The 25,060-nt window shown below is 42.9% G+C and overlaps 1 protein-coding gene across 3 annotated transcripts in view; it reads right to left on the reverse strand.

Annotated features, from left to right (window-relative positions):
* The window catches only part of LOC120932804 (potassium voltage-gated channel subfamily KQT member 1-like), a 181,095-nt gene that overhangs the window by 60,951 nt on the left and 95,084 nt on the right, over positions 1–25,060 (reverse strand). For all 3 annotated transcript variants that reach the window (XM_040345538.1, XM_040345537.1, XM_040345536.1), the window contains exons 6-7: positions 11,515–11,611; positions 6,173–6,313 (exon numbers count right to left, since the gene is read on the reverse strand). In XM_040345538.1, the coding sequence (XP_040201472.1) occupies positions 6,173–6,313; positions 11,515–11,611 (238 nt within the window). The remainder of the gene's footprint in view (positions 1–6,172; positions 6,314–11,514; positions 11,612–25,060) is intronic.

The raw sequence follows: 25,060 nt of genomic DNA on the forward strand, positions 1-25,060 counted from the left end.
ATTAGGAAATCTTTATAGTGCATAGATTTCGGAGGCGCTGAGAATCACAGTTTCTTCAAATTATAAATAACAAACAGTCGCAATAAAAGCAAAAGTGTAGTAAGGTTGGTGTCACAGAAAGTCCCACATGCAGATTTCTCTCTTCACCAATCACAGATCACCAATAAAGTGCTCCCTTTGTGTGAATCACTCACCAGAAAGATTGGCCTCACAATACAGTTCAGCAAACAGCAATTGGGTGTACACTAGTCACAATGTTTCATCTGACTCCAGGATGGTTCAAGTATTCCAAACACTTCCCATTCATAAGTTCCTCAAACATTAAAAAGCTCCCATAGTGCATTACTGTGATAAATGATTAAAATGTATTAATAATAAAAACCTACTGTACTCACAAAAGAGTTAAAAATACAAGCATGACTTATCACAAGATCAAGCAGCACTCCTTAGTAGAGATGGGCCGAACACCGCCCTGTTTGGTTTGCACCAAAACTCCCCAACAGAGAAAGAGTTCTGACCCAAACGGCAAACCCCATTGAAGGCTATGGGAGCCGAAAAATCAAAAGTTCCCATTTTGAAGGCTCATATGCAAGTAATTGGCCATAAAAAGTGTATGGGGGTCCGGGCACTGCCTTGGGGGAACATGTATCAATGCAATTTTTTTTTAAAACAATAGTTTTTAAAGAAGCAGTCATTTTAATGATGCTTAAAGTGCAAAAATGAAAAATTGCTTTAACTATAATGCCTGGGAGGTCCCCTTAGTCTGTCTGAAAAGTGACACATCTGTCGCATGTATAGAACCTGCTGCAGCAAAAATTTAATTTCTCAAGAAAAACAAAACCAGTCAAGTCACATTTAAATTGACTCGCTTTGCAATTGCCGGCAACCAGCTATTTAATTTTTTTTTAGAAAAAACAACAAAAAAAAGGCATGGGTCCCCTACCCATTTACCAAAATAAGTGTCAAAAAGTAAAAAAAAAAACAGTTTTGCCAATTTTTTTATGAAAAAATAAAAACAAAAAAAACTGTGTCCCCCGATTTAAATCCATTGTCAATCACGATGCCTGCAAAACCAGAAAAAAAAAAAAAACACTCCGACACTCCGCACTCGTTGACGGCTGACCGCCAAATGCTTCCTTTGCTGTCTGACAGTTCTTATTTAGGCAAGGGTGGAGTCAATTGGTGACGTCACCGGTGGCACCGTCCCAGGTGTGACATCATGCACTTGTGCATGCTGGGTCAGTGACGTCACAAGGGAGCGGTGCCGCTAGGTCACATCCCCAGGTGGCCCTGCCCTTACCTATATAAGAACCGCTAAACAGCAGAGGAGGCATTTGGTGGTCAGCCGTCAATGAGTGCAGAGCGTTTTTTTTCCGAGTATCGTGATTGACAATCAACTTACGGCATGCTCGAATAAGGGTTCGGTATGGACTTTGGGGGGGACCCCACACCATTTTTAAAAAGAATCTTGGCATGGGGCTACCCTTAATACTATGCCAGACTTGGTAAAAAAAAAATGTTGTTCAGCTGTCAGCGGGGAAGCCCATTAACAGCTGATGACTCATCGGTTGTGAAGGACAACACTGCCGGCTTTCCGGCCCTGCTCCTTAACAACCAGCTTTAACTGCGCCTTAATTTGGCAAAGCTTTGCCAAATCAGTGTGAAGGGCGTTTGGCAGAGCGAACACCCGCCGAACACCCTGCAAATTCGGGTGTTCCCCCGAATGGGGCGAAACGTTCGACCAACACTACTCCTTAACATCAATAATCCCCACGCTTCTCCATGAGCCATGTGGCTGCGCACGGCGACTTATTGGTGACGTTACACGCCATCCCGTAATCTGGAGTGCAGGGGGTGCCGAGTGTCAGGTGAGACGCCAATATACTGGCCGTGGGGAAGCACAGGGACAATTGTTGCTAAGGAATGCTGCTTGATCTTGTGATAAGTCATGCTTGTATTTTTAAGGCTTTTGTGGGTAGGTTTTTATTATTAAGATGCGGTGAAGATGCGCAGCCCTAGTGTACACCCAATCGCTGTTTGCCAAACTTTTTTTTGTGAGGCAAATCTTTCTGGTGAGTGATTCACACTAAGGGTGTTTGGTGGAGCACTTTATTGGTGACTTGTGAAGAGAGTTCTGCACGTGGGACTTTCTGTGACACCAACTTTACTACACTTTTTTTTAGAACTGTTTGTTATTTATAATTGGAAGAAACTGATTCCCAGTGCCTATAAAATCTATGCAAGATTTCCTAATATACCACAAAATAAAACATATTAAGTACATCTTCCAGAAATCCAGTGAGCTCCTAACTTCCTGTTTAATCTGACAACACAGCGCCTCTTCTACACTGAAATTGCAAAGGGGGTGGTCAGTCGATACAAATTCTGTGCTGCAGAACTACAGAACACCATGAATGGATATGGGGGTTTATAGTCCAAACACACTTACTGTCTTTGAAGCCCTGTACACACGGGCCAGAATCTCACCAGAAAAAAAAACATTGTTTTTCCTGACGAGATTCTTGGCAAGAATCTCTTGCCGCCCGAGTGTACAGACACTCCATTCAAAAGAACTGCGGTTCTTTTAAATGGCAATAACGCGGTGACGTCATTGCGTACGATGAGCATGCACTCGTCCGGCATGCATACCGCGCATGCGTCAAAGTCATTTCAAGCATGCACGGGTTTCCATGGCGACAGGTAAGTATACACAGGTATACGGGAGGTAGACGTGCTGACGTCATCGCTCTGAACGGGAGATCGCATGCCGGCCGGCTCTCCATTGTCCTATATGGATGATTTTTACTCTTTTAAACTGTAAGTTGCCATTTTGGTTATTAAATCTGATTCACCATACGATGCACACTATGTGAATCTCTCTTCATTTTGGGTATCCACGCTGAGCTTCGCGGCCTTTGTGCCCATTGAGTTCGTTCCACCTGATCGCTCGCTTTCCCTGCCATTGGAGAACGCTATCTATTGGGAACACGTTCAATACTTTTGGCCCATTACAGCTTACCTCTTGTAAGCATACAACTTTATAGGTGGTGGTGCACAGGTGTGATTGGTGACACATTCTGGTTCTGCTGTTTCCTCGCACAGGATTTCTATTTGCTCACTGGTGCTGTACTGTGTATCTTACTATAGGACTATCATATCGATTCATCAGAAATTGGATATTTCTTTTTCCCTTTTTGTTGGTTCACATTAGGGCCGAAACAACTAATCGATTAATCGACAACTAATCGATTATGAAATTAATCGATTACAATTTTCATAATCGATTAATCGGCCAGTAACATAACGGGGTTAAAAAAACAAAAGTTATCCCTTTATAGTACAAAAAAGCAAATTGCTACTGTAATCATTACTTTCACTGTCCCACAGTAAAAAAATGAACCCCTTACAGTAGCGATTATTTGCTCTTTTTTGTACTTATTTTTGTTTTTTTAACCCCATTATGTTACTAAACATCTCATGCCTGGGTTCACACCTCCTGTTTTTTGGTGCTTTCTGCAGAAACACACTACAGTTCATTTACATGTTTTCCTATGGGACACGTTCACATCCATGATTTTTTTTTCAGCTGCTGCGTATTTGGAAAGGGCAAGGACTTTTTAACGCAAAATGGTGTTATTTTTTTTTTTGGTTCAGTATACTTCAATAGCGAAGCTGCAGAAAAGCATGTAATGTGTTTTTGTGGCAATCTGTGTTTTGTAATCTGCCCAACAACAAATTGTTTTTAAGGCGATTATCCGATTAATCGATTAATTGAAACAATAATCGGCCAACTAATCGATTATGAAAATAATCGTTAGTTGCAGCCCTAGTTCACATATGGACTATATATGCACTTTGATTTATATATATTACTGTATTTATCGGGGTATAGCGCGCTCCCGCGTATAGCGCGCACCCCTAAAGTTGCCCCAATTCCTGTGGAAAAAAGATTTTTTGTACTTACAGTTTTGGTGTCTTGCGCGGCGTCCATCGGCGGCCTCGTCGGGTCCGGCGTCCGTCTGCGGCTTCGGGTGTCCTCTTCGTCAGGTCCGGCGTCCTTCTGCGGCGTCCTCGCGTCCTCCCCGCTCGTTTCCCGTGCCAAGTTTGAATACTGCGCCAACATATACCGAGCGCAGTACACTCGTGTATTGTCGGGCAGGCTCGGCAACTCTCGCGCTGACGTCCTGTACGTCCAGGACGTCAGCGCGAGAGGAGCCGAGACTGGCCGACGATACACGAGTGTACTGCGCTCGGTATATGCCGGCGCAGTATTCAAACTCGGCGCGGGAAAGCGGGTATCGGCGTATATCGCACACCCACGATTTTGCCCTGATTTTCAGGGCAAAAAAGTGCACGGTATACGCCGATAAATACGGTATATGTTTTTTCTTTATGTTTCACATCACATTGGTTATTGATTTGTCAGCTTTGGCACTCATGGTAATTCACTTTATCATTTTTTGTGTTGCGCAGCTCTACTTTTTCTTTTTTGTATTTGTTTAAAAGTATACACACTCTCTGGTTTCTCGGCAGGAAAACACTGCCGAGAATCATGACGAGAAAATAGAGAGCAGGTTCTCTATTTTTCCCGTCGAGATTTTAGGCAGTTTTCTTGACGAGAAACCTGAAAGCCTCATACACACGCATGGTATACTCGGCAAGAAAGCTCTGCCAGAACTTTTCTTGCTGATTCTTCCCGAGTAAACCGAGCGTGTGTACAAGGCTTGAGAGACAATCCTTCTCCTCCATGTATACAGTATGATGAGTGTTACCCTAGGATAGAAAGGAGTCAATTTACTAAAACCGGAGAGTGCAAAATCTGGTATAGCTTTGCAGGGTAGACAATGTGGGCCAGATTCATGTACAAATCCGGCGGCGTAACGTATCCCATTTACATTACACCGCCGCAAGTTTTCAGCGCAAGTGCTTGATTCACAAAGCACTTGCCTGTAAACTTGCGGCGGCGTAGCGTAAATCCGTCCGGCGCAAGCCCGCCTAATTCAAATGGGGCGTGTATCATTTAAATTAGGCGCATGTACTGCGCATGCTCCGTTTTGTAATTTCCCGCCGTGCTTTGCGCGAAATGACGTTGCACCGATGTAATTTTTGGAAAGGCGACGTGCGTTATGTCCTTTCCTATTCCTCGACTTACGCAAAAAAAAAAAATTCGACGCGGGAACGATGGCCATACTTTAACATGGCTGGTCTAAATATAAGCCATTAAAATAGCATCCGTAACTTTACGCCGGGAAAAGCCGACTAGCGACGACGTAAGAGAATGCGACAACCGCGCGTACCTTCGTGGATCGCCGTAAACAGCTAATTAGCATACCCGACGCGGAAAACGACGCAAACTCCACCCAGCGGGCGCCAAAGTATTGCATCCTAAGATCCGAAGGCATACGAAGCCGTACGCCTGTCGGATCTTACCCAAATGCCGTTGTATCTTGGTTTGAGGATTCAAACTAAAGATACGACGCGGCAAATTTGAAAATACGCCGGCGTATCAGTAGATACGCCGGCGTATTTCAACTGTGAATCTGGCCCTCAGTTTCTAACTTCAGTTTGTTCAATTAAGCTTTAACATAAAAAAAAAAAAAAAACTGGAACCTGATTGGTTTCTATGCCCAGCTGCACCAGATTTTGCACTTTCCAGTTTTACTAAATCAATCCAAAAGTGTGTTACAGGCAGGAACAACCGGGAAAACTAAAGGAAAAAAGCTCAATGAAAAAGAGGATTTTACATTTTTGTTTTTGGATTTAGATACAATTTAGGGCTCACTTAGACTTGAGCATTGTTGTAAAGTGCGACAATGTGCGTTGCTCTTCTGTTCATTTTGAATGGCACCCCAATGCACTAGGGAAACACACATGCTTTGCAATGTGCCGCAATGCATGGTAGTGCGTTAAGTTGTGTTACAATGTCACATATCATTTCTTCAAAACATTTTGGGTGTGTTGGCAGTCAATTATTTTCAAACAGCTGCCCTAAAGCCACGCACAGAAAATGTAAATGGGACCATAATGTTTTTTATTACAACACAGGAATAATTGTGTGAATATAGTACAGGCAGAACCTCACACATAGCACTTCTGGTGAAAAATGTTAGTAAGTGCCCTGGAACTGCCAGCGATCATAGCACACAATTCCAATATATTACATCATACTCACCACTCCCCACCAGAGGGCGTCAGCATAGCTGGAAAATCCGGTCCTCCCCTCTTCATCCACTGCATCCTTCTCGGCCAGGTAGACAAAGTAGGATGAGAAGATGAGACCCAGGAAGCCGATATACAGAGTGGTGATGAGCTCCTGGGGTGGACACAGACAAAAAGGGGCCACAATGAGCCACATACAGATAAATGTGCAACATACTCAAGCAGCGCAAACCGAATCCTGGACAAGATTCCCAATAATATCAGGACAGCAACAATTGCATTGTGTGAAAATGTACTGGATTTGCCTCTGTATTTATTCTTGATGCATTACTTGCAATAGATCAGGATAAACTAGCTTATAGGTCTTCAAACTACTGCCCTCCAGTTGTTCAGGAACTACAATTCCCATCATGCCTAATCATGTCTGTGAATGTCAGTGTGTTACAATGCTTCATGGGATGTGTAGTTCTATAACAGCTGGAGGGCCGTAGTTTGAGGATCCCTGATACTAGCTGCTGCGAGAGCTACAGTTACAGGATACGTCACCTGCAACTTGGATTGCTTTCATCTTCAATAAAACCCCATTGACAGACCTGTTTAAAGACTATGGCCATAAAGTAATGTCTTCACTGGGATCAGGCGATGATATAATATCTATGGGGAGCACCCTGATCAATCCCCCACATGGAGTGAAAGGAAGCACCCAGTACTTCTGGGTATGGGGCAGCATGTGTCTGTCTCCCCTTCACCCTATAGTTTAATGCTGGGTGGCTGAGCAGCCAAGATACAAGAGGTGTCATATGGAGGTCAAGAGGTGTCACATGGAGAGGTGTGTGCAGTCTTTCGCATTAGGATGTGCACCCCAAAGCTCACACAGAACAGAGGCAGTGGTTAGGGGTATGCATATGCCAAGGCTGTGATGCTATGCCATGGCAGAAATTATAGAGAACAAACCAATATTTTTGAGACTTTAGATTTTTTTTTTCTTTTAATTTCTATACATTTTTTTTTCATTTTTAAGTGCCTTGTTGGGGGGGCTTTGGTGAAATATCAGGGACCTAAAAAGACCCCTAATGCCTCACATTTAAGACAGCCTCAGCTGAACAGATGAATGAATAGGAATCACTTATGTTCTTCCTATTTATTTACAAACGGAAGCTTAGTAAACCTGGTTTACTATACTTCAGTGATGAATGGACAAAGGAGTGATCGGTACCAATTGCTGTGTTCATTCAGAAAAGCAAGGGACCAGTAAATTGCATTTAGTAGCCTCTTCCCCCCGATCCCCCTGTAGGGAGGAAGATGATGAGAAGCTGGCAGTGCTACAGGGAGAGGAACAAGAGGATCGGTGCCTGCAAAAAGGCAGTACAAGTGGTCCTCCCACTCAGCAAGTGCCCAGGCCCCACTTTTGAACTGATAGGACTCAGGCCTGGTACAGGAGGGCACTGCGCCCTGAGCTCACCCAGTTGTGTGACATTAGCGAAATCATATTCACTAATGTTTTCCTGATTCTCCTCCCAGCCAATCAGGAAGCGGGTCCTGAGACCCGATTGGCCAGGGAGTCTCGGCACTGATCTCTGCTTTTTCAGGTCTATAGAGACCGTCCCGTCCTCCTAGCAGAGCCCATAGCAGAAGCCCGAGCCATGAGCGTGTATTGGCCGCAGATCTCCATTAGGCCGCTCTCCCACCGCCGAGGAGAAGATTACAGCAGTAGATGGGAGGATGGGCGGGAGTCGGTTTGGGGAGCAGTGTGGGAACTGAGGCTGGCCTGTGCAGGGGGGGTTTGGTGGTGGTGTTATGTGCAAATGAGGGGGGCAGGTTTATTTGCTGCCCTCCCCCCAAGGTTTTGAGCACCACTTGCCACTGACTATAACCTGGTCAAGAGCCCACCTCAACCTGTGACGGGGCAGTGGAGTACAGCTAGTTTATTTCCACTTTTGCAGACAAATTGGCATAACACCTAATTTATAATATTTGTTACCCCTTCCCATTCACATAGCATAAAAAATTGTTGCTGCCTAGCTTTTTACTTTTTTTTTTAATTCCTTTAAAATCCTCCTTTTTTATTTAATGTTCGTGGGGGTTATGTTTCCCGTATTTAACCCTGTCTGTACTGTGCTGGTAGCTCTTCATTATCAGTTGTAAGCTAGATGTGCACGATGTCTGTCCTAACAAATAGTTAAAGCGAAGTTCCGGCCACAATTTCACTTTTTAAATATAAATACCCCTGTAATACACAAGCTTAATGTATTCTAGTAAAGTTATTCTGTAAACTAAGGTCCGTTTTGTTAGGTTGTTACAGCATTTAGACACTTTATAAAATAGAAATTGACTGGGGCCATCTTAAGTGTGGGCATCATGAAGCCAGACTGTATGACTTCCTGGATTTCAGCCTTGCAGATCTCGCACATGCTCAGTGCTGCACAAGCAGTGTAATAGGTTTCAGATCAGGTTTCAGCACCTGTACTGTCCAAGTCACATGATTCTTCGAGACTGGGGAGTGCACAGACTCCTGGAAAGTTACACCCACTACATTCCCAGGAGTCTGTGCAGTGTAGGTTAAGCACCTAGGTGCAGGAAGAGGGAAGATTAACTATTCTGCCTAGCAACAACACTTTGAAGGCATCTAAAAAAAAAAAAACATTTTTCTTAAAGGGCTAATGACATTTTTTTAAAACTACTGAAGTAATGTTATATTTATGGGTGGAACTCCACTTTAAAGATCTCAAGGCTTATGTCCTGCATTGTACATGAACAAAAAACTGTTCCTCAATCTGTCCCCTAATTGCACATTGCAGGCTATTTTAAATAATAGAAGCTGCCTGTATAGTCCTTTGTATAAGTGAATAAGAATCTATAAAATCGATGAACTGAAGTTCAAAAGATAAACAGCGCTAATAGAGTAGGTAAAATGACCAGCTCCAAGAACATGTAATATCCCGGTGAGCTCAGGTGTTGTGCAGAGAGTTCAAAACTAGAGTGCATGTGCACCTAACATCTCTAGAGTGATATACCACCAACTGGTTCTCCAGGTATTGCTAAGGCAGAGCACTTCTTAGCCAGTTGTCATGAAAGATAAAACAAAACAAACAAATAATAGTGCAGTGTGTCTGTAAATGACTCAAACTGGCAAAGTAGGTAGGTGACCATTAGTGAATGCCCGTACAATAATGACTGTTAAAATGAACGTAAGTAAAGCAAAGGTTTCACCGCTTCTCCAATCCTCCAGGGGCCGCGCGTGTGCTGTATGATGTCAGCTGCAACGAGATCCGTATGGTGGTTAGTGGAGCGCAGTGGAACGCAGGTCTGTATCCGGGTGTTGCGTCGCTGTAGCCACGCCCTGATGCGTTTCGTCACTTCCGACTTCGACAGAGGGCGTGGCTACACAGCGCAGTCACTCTCCCTTTGTACTCCGTCAGCGGAGGCTATTGGATGAGCTTTGACCGTCCTCCGGTGCTGATTGGTGCCAATACTGACCGGATGGACAGCGCGACTTCAGCCTCGCTTCACCTTCCCCTCATTAAACTCCACTCAGCGAGGCTGAAGTCGCGCTGTCCATCCGGTCAGTATTGGCACCAATCAGCACCGGAGGACGGTCAGAGCTCATCCAATAGCCTCCGCTGACGGAGTACAAAGGGAGAGTGACTGCGCTGTGTAGCCACGCCCTCTGTCGAAGTCGGAAGTGACGAAACGCGTCAGGGCGTGGCTACAGCGACGCAACACCCGGATACAGACCTGCGTTCCACTGCGCTCCACTAACCACCATACGGATCTCGTTGCAGCTGACATCATACAGCACACGCGCGGCCCCTGGAGGATTGGAGAAGCGGTGAAACCTTTGCTTTACTTACGTTCATTTTAACAGTCATTATTGTACGGGCATTCACTAATGGTCACCTACCTACTTTGCCAGTTTGAGTCATTTACAGACACACTGCACTATTATTTGTTTGTTTTGTTTTATCTTTCATGACAACTGGCTAAGAAGTGCTCTGCCTTAGCAATACCTGGAGAACCAGTTGGTGGTATATCACTCTAGAGATGTTAGGTGCACATGCACTCTAGTTTTGAACTCTCTGCACAACACCTGAGCTCACCGGGATATTACATGTTCTTGGAGCTGGTCATTTTACCTACTCTATTAGCGCTGTTTATCTTTTGAACTTCAGTTCATCGATTTTATAGATTCTTATTCACATATCTTTTAAACGGGTTCTCCCGTTTAATTTAAATAGCAGCTTGTTTCACCTATACACCATTTTTCATCACTTGGTGTGTAGTTTTTATGATTGGTATCTTTCATACACTTTCTAACAGTCACTTGGAAGGGTACTCTAACGCCCCCTAGCGCCGGATGTGCAGTATTAGGCCTTCATATTGCACTCTCCTCTTTTATAGTCCTTTGTATAACCCTTCATCAAAGAAACAACTAAAAATGTAAGGATATTTTTCAAATGATTTTTAGGTATGTTCTGTGAATAGGGACACATACAGAACACATAGGGGGGCTTTCTCAAATATGACTGCAAAGGTAGAACAACACTTTTAAAGCAAACCCGTGCTTCACCTGCACTAAGCAAAGTAACAGGTTCACTTAAAGTGGATGTTTGTCTGATTCATGAAATTTGAGCTGGGCACATATATCTGCAGTGTTTTGTTATCTCTTTTCAAAGAGCTAAGTCCCATAGCTCTCTCCTATACAGTTCCTCTGTTATCAGCCTGACAATTCTCTGACATATCAGATAAAAGCAGCCTAAAATGTATGTCAGGGGAGGTTGCTAAAATAGATAAGCAGGGAGCTGGCCCTGTTACAAAACACCTCTGAGAGTCTCTGCCAATGATGAGAGGGGGTGTGTGCCTTTCCTCCAATCAACAATTTTAGCTATCTTGGCTGTATGCCCAGACATCACACTAACAGGAAGAGAAAATCTCCTAACACATCTGAACTTTCTAAACAGTATATAAATGTGAAGACAGCAGCTATAGATGTAAAACCTACGTAGGGAGATTTGGTTCATCCCTGTTTATCATCTGAGGCTGTTCACTTCACTGGGTGTATGGAGGGTTTACATCCACTTTAATAGAAGGCTTTTTTAGGAGTCTATAATTTTCTGCACATCCCTGCCAAACTAATCCGCCCCCGCAGAACCTGAAAATTCCCATGCAATCTACAACTGAGTATATGCTCCCATACATCCCCATGTGACATCAGTCCAGCCTGGCAATTGGCCATTCATGCACTAAGTTCTGAACTGTCAGAGGTGGAGGGGATTGACACATTCCCCCACTCCTGGGATACCAATATACTGGGACACCCAATCAGGACATCAGGTTCATACAGCGCATTGCCCTCACCTGGCGATGGATGAAAACTACAGATCCTAGCAGCCTCCACGTTCCTCCCTGGCGGTCCACATGTAACATGCGAAGTATTTGAAGGAATCGAATCCCCCTACAGAGCGAGAGTCACACATTGAGGATTCAGTGTCATGTGCAAAAACAACCAGCAAAGTTATTTTCTCACTATTTAATAACTGATTCCCTGGCCCGCTGAGGATTGTGGGAAATAAATATAAACATAGATCTCAAGTAATGACATTACCAGTGTTTGAAAAAAATGTTCTGTTATCGAATGAATGTACTATATATAAACATGTGCCTGGAGATCTACTTAAAGTGTTATGCAAAATAATTGATCAAAAGCTAAATGAAAGAAATACTCTGTACTGTGATATAGGGGCAGATCCACAGAGCAAGTACGCCGGCGTATCTACTGATACGCCGGCGTACTTTCAAATTTCCCGCGTTGTATCTTTAGTTTGAATCCTCAAACCAAGATACGACGGCTTCTGGGTTCGATCCGACAGGCGTACGGCTTCGTACGCCTTTGGCTCGTAGGTGCAATACTTCGGCGTCCACTGGGTGGAGTTTGCGTCGCTTTCCGCGTCAGGTATGCAAATTAGCGATTTACGACGATCCACGAACGTACGCGCAGCCGTCGCATTTTCTAACGTCGTCTGTAGTCGGCTTTTTCCGGCGTATAGTTAAAGCTGGTATTTTGCGGCGTATGGATATACTTGCCATGTTAAGTATGGCCGTCGTTCCCGCGTCGAAATTTTAATTTTTTTTTTTTTGCGTAAGTCGTCCGTGAAAAGGGATGGACGTAACTCACGTCTAAGTTAAAAAAATGACGTCCTAGCGACGTCATTTAGCGCAATGCACGGCGGGAAATTTCGGGATGACGCATGCGCAGTTCATTCGGCGTGGGGACGTGCTTCATTAAAATTAATCACGCCCCCTAATCGCCAATTTTAATTCCTCCGCCAGAAATACACTACGCCGCTGTAACTTACGGCGCGAAATCGTTGAGGATTCGAAATTCCACCAGGTAAGGTACGGCGGTATCTCTGATACGCTGCGCGGATGTAATTCTCTCTGGATCTGGTCCATAATGATTAATGATAAGCCTTTACTGCTGCAGCATCCACAACCTGAAGATCTTTGCAGCACTGGGGTCCTAGGCCCTATTCCAAAATTCCATCTGCATTGAGTGTTTGTGGTCTGTTCTGTCCCACAACTTCACACAAAACATTAAGACAAACTAGTGGGCTAACAGGCATCTAAACAAATGTATTTGTTTGAGCCTGGGCTGTGGTGGGGGCACCAGATAGTGAGCTCCTCAGGGGAAGAGATGGATGAATCCTTTGCTTTTCATTGGATCATGAGCTCCTTTCCCCTCTCCGTATGAGTAGGATCCAATAGCGTTATGGCTAGAGTCCCTGCCCACTCTGTGACATCACTGTTCTAAAAAGTAAAGTAAATTGAAGGTGGAGACCATATTCTATTGGAGTGAGTGAGTGGGTACAGGTGGATCTAAGAACTCTACATGGGCCACACATAACACTGCTTAGACATCCAGTGAATTCTGCCCATGGCTGCTATCCACTCATCGCTCTGAGCAGGGCCATTTGAAGGAATTTGGGGGCCCCAAGCAAAATGGGGGCCCCCAAGCACACCCCCCCCCCTGCACGCAAAGCCTACTTAAGCACTACACAAATTTTTACACCCATTTTCTTACTCCTCCCCCCTCCCTAGTCCCGATGTTTTTCTATTCTCACCTCCCCTTCTTCCCTGTAGGCTGTCGCTGTAGCGTGGCCAAGCTCCTCTTCCTCCTGTCAGTCAGGTGTTCTATCATTATGGGTCCCCAGTTTCCAATCAGATAGTGCCCGGGCTGGGCTGGGTACTGTGCGGTACAGGAGATTCAGTTTCCTGTGTTTCTGGCTGGACTGAAAGGAAGTGAGCACTCAGTGTGCACTTCCTGTCAGTCCGGCCGGGAACAGGAAACTGAATCTCCTATACCACACACGGTACCCGGCCGGACTGACAGGACTCCAGGAGGAAGGAAGAGGAGATCGGCCACGCTACAGCCTGGGAAGGGGAAGTTGGGGGCCCCAGGCCAGCTCGGGGGCCCCAAGCAATTGTTTGTTTTGCCTGTCCTGTAGCGACGGGCCTGGCTCTGAGTGTGTCTCTACTGCTGTGCTTAATCCATCACTGCAACATGAATGTATCAATATGTAGTAAGTGACCTATTACATGTAATCCTCAAACTGGCACAGTCATTTGTCAGGAGAATCAGAAAAGTCTGCAAATTTATTGTCTACATATTACACTTTAATAGAGGGAGCCTGAGACAAGTAGGCTGCCATTACTGATCCCCACTTAAAAATGCCAGTTGCTTGGCTGTCTCTGGCTTGTGATCAGAAAAAAGCATGATGCAGCTTAGTGCTTCATCATACCAGTCTGAAGGTTTTATGGCCCATATAACTAATTTATGCTGATGTGTCTTGTGTAGGGGTGGTATGGTGCATTGTTACAATGTATCACAGTGTTTCATTTTTAGTTCTTTTTTAACTTTATTGAAGTGTAACAAAAGGACACTTCATTCAATTCTATGCAGTGCATTGTAGGGCTGCACGATTCTGGTCAAAATGAGAATCACGATTCTTTTGCTTAGACAAAAGATCACGATTCTCTCACGATTCTCAAAAATGTAATGCCAGAACCCCCCCCCCCCCCAAAAAAATTAATTAATTAATAAACCTGTGAATTATTTGAAAATATGAATATATAAAAAAAGAGACCAGTGATATGTCTATAATGTTAAAGATCATATAACTCCTATGAAAAAAGCAGAATAAAACTTTAATTCTGATTTTTTCATAGGAGTTATATGGTCTTTAACATTATAGACATATCACTGGTCTCTTTTTTTATAGATCAGAAGCAGTACTGCCAGCAACCATTGGGTGGCGCATGGATACACACAGTTGTACAGAACTGTGAGAAGGTTTAATACATCAGGAGCAGTACCGCCGGCAACCACTGGGTGGCGCATGGATACAAACTACTGTTGTGAGAGAAGCTCAGACATCTATCCAGCGGCGCAGGCTGCTGACGTCGGTTTCAAAATCGGCGGCATTTGCGTTCCACGCTGGTTACGTGGAACCAGCGGTGAACACGGAAGAATCGCGGGTCATCCCACGGGGAGATCGTGGGCGGGGAGAATCGAGATCGCGATTCTCTCCGCGATTAATCGTGCACCTCTAGTGCATTGCAATGTGCTGTATTAATATGTAATGACATGTATTGTGAGGCATAAAAAAGCATACAGTTTAGAGGGTTTCGGTGATTAGCTCCATGGTGTGCTACATCCCTAGGTAATTGAAGAACCAAAGATTCCCCTGGAGGTGGGACTTTGAGGGCACTGAATACAAATAGAAAGACAATAAGTATAAAATATATGTACTTTTATTAAACACACATCAATAAAAACATTTTCATGAAATGTATACAACAGAGGTAAACAAACGGGTAGCGGTATGGATGACAACATATAGTGATATCCACCCTACGCGTTTCAGGCCGCGTCCACACGGTCGGACAAAACCGATGAGAATGGACCGAGGTTCAGTTTCATCGGTCCAAACCGACCGTGTGTATAGCCCATCGGTCTGTTTTCCTTCGGTCCAAAATTTTAAAACATGCTTCAAAATCGAACAGATGGACCGCTGCCCGATCGGTCCAAACCGATGGTTAGTACAGAAAGCATCGGTTCAAAACCCGCGCATGCTCAGAATCAAGTCGACGCATGCTTGGAAGCATTGAACTTAGTTTTATTCAGCACGTCGTGTGTTTGAGGTCACCGCGTTCTGACCCGATCGGTTTTTGGAACGATGGTGTGTACGCACATCAGACCATCAGGCCACTTCAGCGGTGAACCGTCGGACCATTCTCATCGGTTTGGAACGACCGTGTATACGCGGCCTCAGAGTTACGTTACAGGAGCTGTAATGTAACTCTAAAACGAGTTGGGTAGAGATCACCATATGTTGCCATCCATACTTCTGCCAGTTTATGTACCTCCAGTCACTTCTGTTGTATACATTCCATGATATATTTTTTGTTGTTGTGTGTTTAATAAAAGTACATATATTTTATACTTATTTTTATTATATTTGTATTCAGTGCCCTCAAAGTCCAACCTCCAGGGGAATCTTTGGTTCTTTAAAAATGCCGGATTTTAATGTAACACACTGCAAAGCACCTCAATGCAGCATTATAGTGTGAACAGGGCTCATAGGATACAAAATGTTTCTATGTGTCATGGCGTTGAGCCTGCATTGATCAGCGCGGATCAAGGGACATGGTGTGCCAGATGCCAGACCATTCATTTTGACACATTATATTATATCATACAGTATGTTATATGTGCATTTAGGGCTCACACAGCATTTTTATCAGTACTGTGTTCTTCTTTTAGGGTTCATCTACATTTGCGATTTCACCCGCTTGGGGATTAGATAAGAAAACCCCAGTGAGGGTTTCTGCGATTTGCTGCAAGGGGCAGCCCCATGGAAAGCAATGGGAGGCTGCCAGCTCTCACAGCTAATTGCGCCCACTCGCATGTAATCACTCATGCAGCGATCACATGCTAGTGATCAGCCGTGGACACAGACTGCATGTGTCCAGGGCCAATCATTCGCATGTGATCGCTGCTTAACCACTTTAGCCCCGGGCCTGTTTTTCAGAGTCGGTGTTTACGAGACAAAACCATTTTTTTTTGCTAGAAAATTACTTAAAACCCCCAAACATTATATATATTTTTTTTTCTAACACCCTAGAGAATAAAATGGAAGTCATTGCAATACTTTTTGTCACACCGTATTTGCGCAGCGGTCTTACAAGCGCACTTTTTTTGGAAAAAATTCACTTTTTTAAATGAAAAAATAAGACAACAATAAATTTGGCCCAATTTTTTTATATATTGTGAAAGATAATGTTACGCCGAGTAAAATGATACCCAACATGTCACGCTTAAAAATTTCGCCCGCTCGTGGCATGGCGTCAAACTTTTACCCTTAAAAATCTTGATAGGCGACGTTTAAAAAATTCTACAGGTTGCATTTTTTGAGTTACAGAGTAGGCCTAGGGCTAAAATTAATGCTCTCGCTCTAACGATCGCGGCGATACCTCACTTGTGTGGTTTGAATACCGTTTTCATATGTCGGCGCTACTCGCGTATACGTTCGCTTCTACGTGCGAGCTCGTCGGGACGGGGCGCTTTAAAAAAATTTTTTTTTGCTTTTCGCATTTATTTTTATTTATTTTACAATTTTTAACACTGAAAAAAAAAAAAAAAATTATCACTTTTATTCCTATTACAAGGAATGTAAACATCCCTTGTAATAGAAAAAAGCATGACAGGTCCTCTTAAATATGGGATCTGGGGTCAAAAAGACCTCAGATCTCATATTTGGGCTTAAATGCAAAAAAAAAAAAAAAAAAGAGACTACAAGTGCATGCGATTAGCCGTGAGAGCCGGCAGCCTCCTACTGCTTTCAATGGCAATGCCTGTCACATCTAATCACAGAAACCCCCAGCTGGGGTTTGTGCATCTCATCGCCTTGCGGGTGCATTTGCACGTGTGAATTCACCCTTATGGATCTAAGAGCAGTTCTATTTTTTCTATAGGCCCATGCACACACTGCATAAAGATAAGTAAACTTGCATTGTTTTCAAATACATAAAATGAAAATAGAATAATCCAAATACAAGGGCAGTAATTTACTTGTGTATGCATTTAAACACATCTAAATACAAGTACCATATATACGAGCCAAGTTTTTCAGCAATTTTTTTTGTGCTGAAAATGACCCCCTCGGCATATACTCGAGTCACCTTTTCGCACCTGATCTCCCGAACTTTTTGGGGCCCGGTACACATGTAGCCCCACTCTTCCTCTACAAGTGTGCAAAGTTTGTTGTCTGGGGGACCTATTGTCGGGGAGCACTGATGTTTCAAAGCCGGGCACCACTTCCATAGACTCCTATGTTAAACGGTAATTTCTTTGGTGACTTTGGGGACAGGGTACCGGCTGGTTGTAGGTCCCCTGGACCCGGTGTTCTGGCGAGCTGGTTCCTACCATCGATATGGTTCCCGAGCCGACGGAAACCTCCGAGCGGGAACAGCTGTTCATCAGCTGTAGACGCGCTCGCTCCCGATGGCTAATTATGCACTCTATACACGCCACTCTACACAGCAAGGGCCAGCAAGGGGCGGATGTGGTATTGACCAGTGTTTTTTTGATTGGTTATCTGACCTATATACTGCCATCCCAACATATGACCGCCAGGTGCTGACTGACTTGCTGGGTCCCCTTCAGGTCTCGGTGCTGTCTGATGAGGTGGCGGCCAGCCTTGAGGTGCCCTTTATGGACAAGGAGTTGGCAGTGTGGACTAAATATGGTATCAAAACTTTGTTCCACATTGTCTCGAACGGTGCTTTGATGTCGTTTGATGACCTCAAGGTAAAGTTTGATTTGCCCAATACACATTTTTTTAGGTACATCCAATTAAGGCATGCTTTCTACACACAATTCGGGAGGGAACCCCTTAGCATTGAGTCCAGTGACTTGGAATTGGGGGTCCTGTATCTGGTGGAGGGGTATGGGGAGCGGTGGGACTGTACACATACATAAGGTTTGACCGCCTCCGCACGGAGGTCGGCAAGTTTCCGTACCTGAGAAAAATATAAATCGCGCTACCTCTACAACCCTTCTTGACAAACACAAGTAGGTAATATCTAGTGATATATATACTGTATGAGAAGCTCACTGCTATATCAGAACAGTGGAGTATGATGGCCACTAGGGTGCACTATGCAGCCACCTCAACACCCCTCAATAATAGTGATAATGGTGATTAAAAAGAAAAAAAAATTACACTTTGATCAGAAACCATAAACTGAAATTAGATTATAGCTCTAAGTAAAATTAGTAGACAGTCCAAAATATTGACAATAGAAAGTCCATAAATGTTTAGCAGGTGAAATGTCAAACACCCGTGGATCTGTGACACATTACAGATTAGTTGCAAACGTGTCCAAAGGAAAAAAATGTGATGTGTCCTCCACCAGACTTATAGATTGGCTCCTTACCAGATTTCCACGATCCCTTATGACAGGAGATCAGAAACAGCATGTATTAGGTCTCAATCTCGCAGTTTCAGACATATACGGTCCTGATGGATCTCATTCACAAGAAATTTCACCGGTATCAGTGCCCACCATGTAAGAAACAGTAACAGCTCCACATAGTGTATTAAATGAGTAGAATGTTATTAAAAAGTTAAAATCGCACTTACAGTTGTAGCGCTCACCCCCGAAGGAGCCGCTGAATTATCGGGTCTTCTGTCTCACCTCTGTGACACACCACAAACAATGAATCCACAGCACACCAGCACACCTTGTGAAGTTTTATAACAGATTTAATGACTGTGGGATAGAGCAAAAGCCCTTAATGTCTCCCCACTCTAATATAATACAACTAATAACAGAATGAGATAATACGTTTAGATTGAATGCGATGAACAGTAATATATCTATATACTTAGCAGTATCGACCCCACCCTAAACTACTGGCCAGTAGTACTGTCCTAGGCTAGCCAACGTTGGGGCCCTGGATGTATGACAGATGTAGGAAATACACTTGTTGCAATGGCCAAAGGCCGCTCACCACTTCCAATGTCTCTTTGGGGAAGGAGGATGGTTGTCTGCGGAAGCGAGTGTCCCTCTTTCCTCAGACCGACGTCTGTGAAATGGATGCAGTCTTTTAAAGCCTCCGGCAGGACATCTCAGATCGTCTAGGGGCCGTCTGGGGAATCTGGCAATAACCTCCGTCAGCTGTACTCACTCAGTTGGGCAGGCTGGATTACTCCGGTGGCTGGATCGGCCCTGCGACCAGGCCTCAGTTCGATCGCTCAAAACACAGTCTCTCTCTGTTTCAGTAGACGAACATCAGTCTCTCCAAGAACTATAGCATAGAGCCTGTGTCTCAGTGGCAAACACACAGCTCTGACACAAGCTGTCTTAAATCACTCTGTGATGCAGATCTGTGTTCCCTGGTCACTGTTCCAGACTCCCTCTCCTCACTACTTCCTCCTGACTCCCCTCTCTCCTGGAACTTCCTGTCTCCAAGCCTCCTGGGAAAAATGCAGTTATCCAGCCCCTTGCTGTAGAAATGTATCTCTATGTCTGTTCTGTAACAAAATCAAAAAAGAGCCTCCGCGCTACTGTAGACTCCTAAACAGTAATAACCCAAAACAGATACGGTGCTGCAAAACCTAATAGTGTTTACAATACACAAATCAGAAATCATATATATAGGGGTTCTGCGCGAACCAACACAGTGATAAAAAGGTAAAATAATCTAGACATATAAATATATATGTAGTGAATGTGAACAAAGAAGGTGGGATAGTGAGTGCTCACACTTTCCAAAATCAAATATGTGTAAGTGTAACCTCGAAAAGAATAAAATAATCAAATATATTAATTAAATTAATTAAGTGGTTAAATAATTTGAGCAAACAGTCCAAAAAAGTGAGGTGATCAAAAAATATAATATATAAAATAGAACGTATGGAATATAAAAAATGAGGTGAAAAAATGAATGAGAAAAGTGAATAAAAAGTGTCCCAATAATGGTGTGCCAAGCTGTCAAATGGTGGCCGCAGTGTAGCTGGATATCCACTAAACGGGTTGTTGACAGATGTATAATTCACTCCCTCACCAGGCTCCCAGAACTCTTACCTCAAACCATAAATAAATGTGCATCCAATAGATATTGAATCACCATAGAGATCTTCTCTCTTGTTAGTATCAGCTGGAACGTCTCCTTGGCCACTTCCTAATACAGCTCCAGTACAGGGAAAAGAAAGGAACACAAGGGCTCCAATAGTGTAATATTGTAAGACTCAGGGGGAATTTATTAAGGAAAAAACCTGTGCTTACATCAAAACATAAAAACGAGTGCAGTGAATAAACATACGAGCGGCGTCTTCAGCGCCGGCTTACGTCACTCCAGGTGTACGCTCTGACCAATCCCTACGCGTTACGACACGGGATCACGTGTCTTCATCTGGGGAACCTGATTGGTAGGACGGCTAATGTTTATATGTATCCAAAACCGGAAGTAGCGGAGCGGCCATTTTATTGTAGCCCGCTATATGTTATGGGCCAGGCTAATATTGTAAGCAAAGTGGCGTCAGATGTCATTCGTATTGGCTGCATATCTGCTAATATATCCAAATACAGATGAATAAGAATGCCAGCAAAGTGACATTGCTCAACAGAGCAAACTGCTGAATAAAGAACGTTTTAATAAAACCATTAGACGATAAGTAAATGACTATAGGATAATAGGGCATCACCCTAGTAATGGGTAGATCTATTCCAAGCCAGTACTCCTCGCATACATCCAAAATAAAATATATTATGACATATATAAAATGTGTATATACAAATCCATATTACGGTATGTATATAACATATTCATAAAAATGCATAAGATAAATGCACGAATAAAAGGTTAAAATAAAGGAATAAAATATTAAAATATAGAGATAAGAGGGTGGTGAACCCAAAATATGGTGAACGAACACCTGGTTTAACGTAATTACAACAATAGCTACATAGCTTAATGGTGTGAATCAATGCAATCCTATAATTAATAGAAATATAGATGAAAATAGACAAAGCTAATTCATAATGTGACCAAGGTAATTAAAAATGACTATACGATATCAGGGTCAGAAATTGCTGAGGAAGCAGTTGAGGTCGAATTCAACATTCATTCCTCCTGGTACAAGTGTACGCAAACAATGAATCCATTTTGATTCACTTTGGCTAATCATTCTAATCTTATGGCTCCCCCTCCAAGATGGATTGTATTTTTCGATCCCCCAAAATTGCAATTGGGTCGGGTCTCTATTATGTATCTGATCGAAATGCCTTGAGACATTGTGCTTCGGGAAACCTTTTATTATATTTTCGACATGCTCTTTAATTCTGACTTTCAGAGCTCTCTTTGTCCTTCCCACATATTGGAGGTTGCAGCTACATTGTAGCACATATACGACACCCTCGGTATGGCACCCAATAAAGTCTTTAATGACATGAGTCTCGCCCGTATTTGTTGCTACAAATTCTGTTTTTTTCCCCTGAAATCTATGTGACTTGCGGCATGCATAGCACCCCTTGCATGGGTAAAAACCTTTCCCAGAAAAGAAGGTATATCCAGGTTTCGGTGGGGGTTCGACTACTGTTTTCACAACTAGATTTCTCAGAGTAGGTGCTCTCTTATACAGAATCCTTGGTTTGTCAGGGAGGATTTGTTTCAAGTCTTTATCATTTTTCAAGATGTGCCAGTGTCTCTTTATCAGCTTGGCAACATCCTTATGTTGAGAGTTGTAATTCAAAATAAGACCCGGTGCTGCTTGTTGATAGGTGGATTTTTCTTTATTCTCTAACATCGTTTTTCTATCCATTCTTCCCACAGTATCTATTTGATTTTTTATCCAAGATTCCTCATAGCCTTTTTCTCTGAACCTTGAACCAATAATCTCTGCTTGCACTCTATAGTCACTCTCTCTGGAACAGTTTCTCCTCATTCTTACAAGTTGTCCCCTAGGGATATTAAAAAGCCATGGTTTAAAATGGCAACTGTCCATCGAGAGATAACTATTCGTATCAACATTCTTGAAATGTGTTTTGGTTATTATCTTATCCTTTTCTACACTAATAGTTAGATCTAAAAAGTCAATAGATTTCTCATCAATCTTCCATACCAGGGTAATGTTCTTATCATTCCTATTGAGTGATTCTAGGAAGTTTTCCAGGCTTTCTCGACTGCCAGTCCACAGAATGATAATATCATCTATATATCTCTTATAGAGTGATAATTCCGTGGGGGTATTTTCATAAATGGCGGTTTCCTCCCATAGTGCCATAAAAGCATTTGCCACACTGGGTGCAAATTTTGCCCCCATGGCTATACCGATAGCCTGTTTAAAATATGTCTGATCGTACCAGAAATAGTTACACTTGAGGCAGAAATCAAGACATTTGATGAGAAATTTCCTCTGTTTACAGATAAGGTTGCTATATTTGCGTAGAAGCCATTTTGTGGCCAAACAGGCATCGTGATGTTGCACAATAGTATACAATGAAGATACGTCTGCTGTTGCAAGTAGTGTTCTCCCTTCACATACGGGCACTGTATCCAAGAGTTGCAGAATGTGTTTGGTATCTTTAAGGTAGGCTGGTGTGGTTTGAACCACAGGCTGTATAAAATAATCAATATACTGTCCCATCCTTGAGGACAGGGAGTCTATCCCATTAACTATGGGCCTCCCTGGGGGATTGTCTTTTGATTTATGAATCTTTGGGATAGTGTATATTACTGGTATTCTACATGCTTCTGGTATTAAATATTTCGATTCTTTTTTGTTAAGAATTCCTTTCTTACTTCCCAGATGTACAAGTAGTCCCAACTCTTTTTTATATTTCACGGTCGGGTTACCAAGTAATTTAATATAGGTGTTTCCATCCTGCAGCTGTCTATTCAATTCATTATGATACTGTTCTTTTGATTGTATCACAACCGCTCCTCCCTTATCCGCGGGGCGGATGACAATATCTTTCCTTTGTGTTAGCAGTTTAATGCCCTTCTTTATATGTATCGGGTCGTTCCTCTTTTTCAGTTTCAGAGACTCCAGGTCTTGTAAAACTAGCCGTTTGAAGACTTCAATATGTTGGTTCTTGGTAAGTTGTGGGTTATAGACTGAGTTGTTTCTCAAAGTGCTATGTAAGGGTGCATTGTCCTCATTGGATGGGGCATTCCGAGGGATGAAGGAATTATTCAGAATAGCTTTTTTGATAGTGAGTTTTCTCACATACTTCTGTATTCCAATGTAGGTTTCAAATTTATTTAGGTTTTTTGTAGGGGCATGTTTCAAACCTTTATCCAAAACTGACAGTTCTTCTGCAGTAATGGATTTCCCACTAAGGTTTACAACATTTTCTCCAACTACTCTCTTTTGCGCTTGGACTCTCTTTCCCGCTCTATTGCCTCTCTTTGTTCGGGACTTAGCCTGTTTTCTTGAGGTCTTCTTGGAGAGTTGTACGGGTCTTGTCTTCGAGGAGAATAATCTCTCCTCTCCCGGTCTAAAAAAGCCCTTTGTGCATTATAGTCATATTGGCTCTGGTAAGGTCGTTGGTCATAATACGATTCTTGGTGGTTCCTAATGGGTTCAAATCTATTATAGGTATGTATGGGAGTTCTATCATATCCTCCATGATAGTCATAATGTTGTGGTAGTCCTCTATAATCTGTTTGATTGGTTTGATTATTTTGCCCATTGTTCTGGGGTTTCTTAAATGGTTTTTTGAAGGGTTTCTTCCCTGTTTTCTTTGGTGTACGTTGTCCCTGATTCCCATTATACGGCTGATCATAATAGGGTCTGCCATAATGGGGGGGTTCATAGTACGGTCTATTAACCTCAGGTTGAACATCCCTTTCTTCTATTCTGGATTCAGCACGACTAGCTATAAGTGTTGGATCAAGTATCCTCACTTCTCTCTCTGGTGTTGAGTATGTCGAGTTGGGCTGTGTTTGTTCGACCTTCTGTTGCCACTTGAACACAAGGTCTGACTTATAGTCACCGACATCACGTTGGTACTTTTTCATCTTCCGTTGTTGCACTTCTTGATCCTTGGCCATAAGATCTTTATTCAATTGTGTAGCTAGTTTTTTGAAATCCTCTGAGTCTTTCTGTGGTTCTATTTTGGATTTCAACTCCTCAATCTGTTTATCTAGACTCCGTACTTTTCGTTGCTTGCGTTTCAACAGAAACTTCAAGCCTTCCACACTTCTACTATTAAAAAATTCAAACCATTCGTCCATAGACTCCTTGTCAATCAGACCATCATTTGGGGGGAGTTCCCATCTGAGTCGCCGGGGGACAATATTTTCTCTTATATATCTGTCAAAGGTGTTAATGTCCCACCAAAGACTGACCTTTTTCTCCATATGGTGACCTAGCTTCCTAACTAAGCTTTCAAGGTCCATATTACGTGTTCTGTTCTGAGGGTTAAATACATCATCAAGGTTCACTTTTCTATTTTCAACAAATGAAAAGACATCCATAGTGGCAGCACAGGTGAATATGTAAATAAATAGTAACAAAATCAAAAAAGAGCCTCCGCGCTACTGTAGACTCCTAAACAGTAATAACCCAAAACAGATACGGTGCTGCAAAACCTAATAGTGTTTACAATACACAAATCAGAAATCATATATATAGGGGTTCTGCGCGAACCAACACAGTGATAAAAAGGTAAAATAATCTAGACATATAAATATATATGTAGTGAATGTGAACAAAGAAGGTGGGATAGTGAGTGCTCACACTTTCCAAAATCAAATATGTGTAAGTGTAACCTCGAAAAGAATAAAATAATCAAATATATTAATTAAATTAATTAAGTGGTTAAATAATTTGAG

This window comes from Rana temporaria, chromosome 3, assembly GCF_905171775.1.
Source record: "Rana temporaria chromosome 3, aRanTem1.1, whole genome shotgun sequence".
NCBI classification, from domain to species: Eukaryota; Metazoa; Chordata; class Amphibia; order Anura; family Ranidae; genus Rana; species Rana temporaria.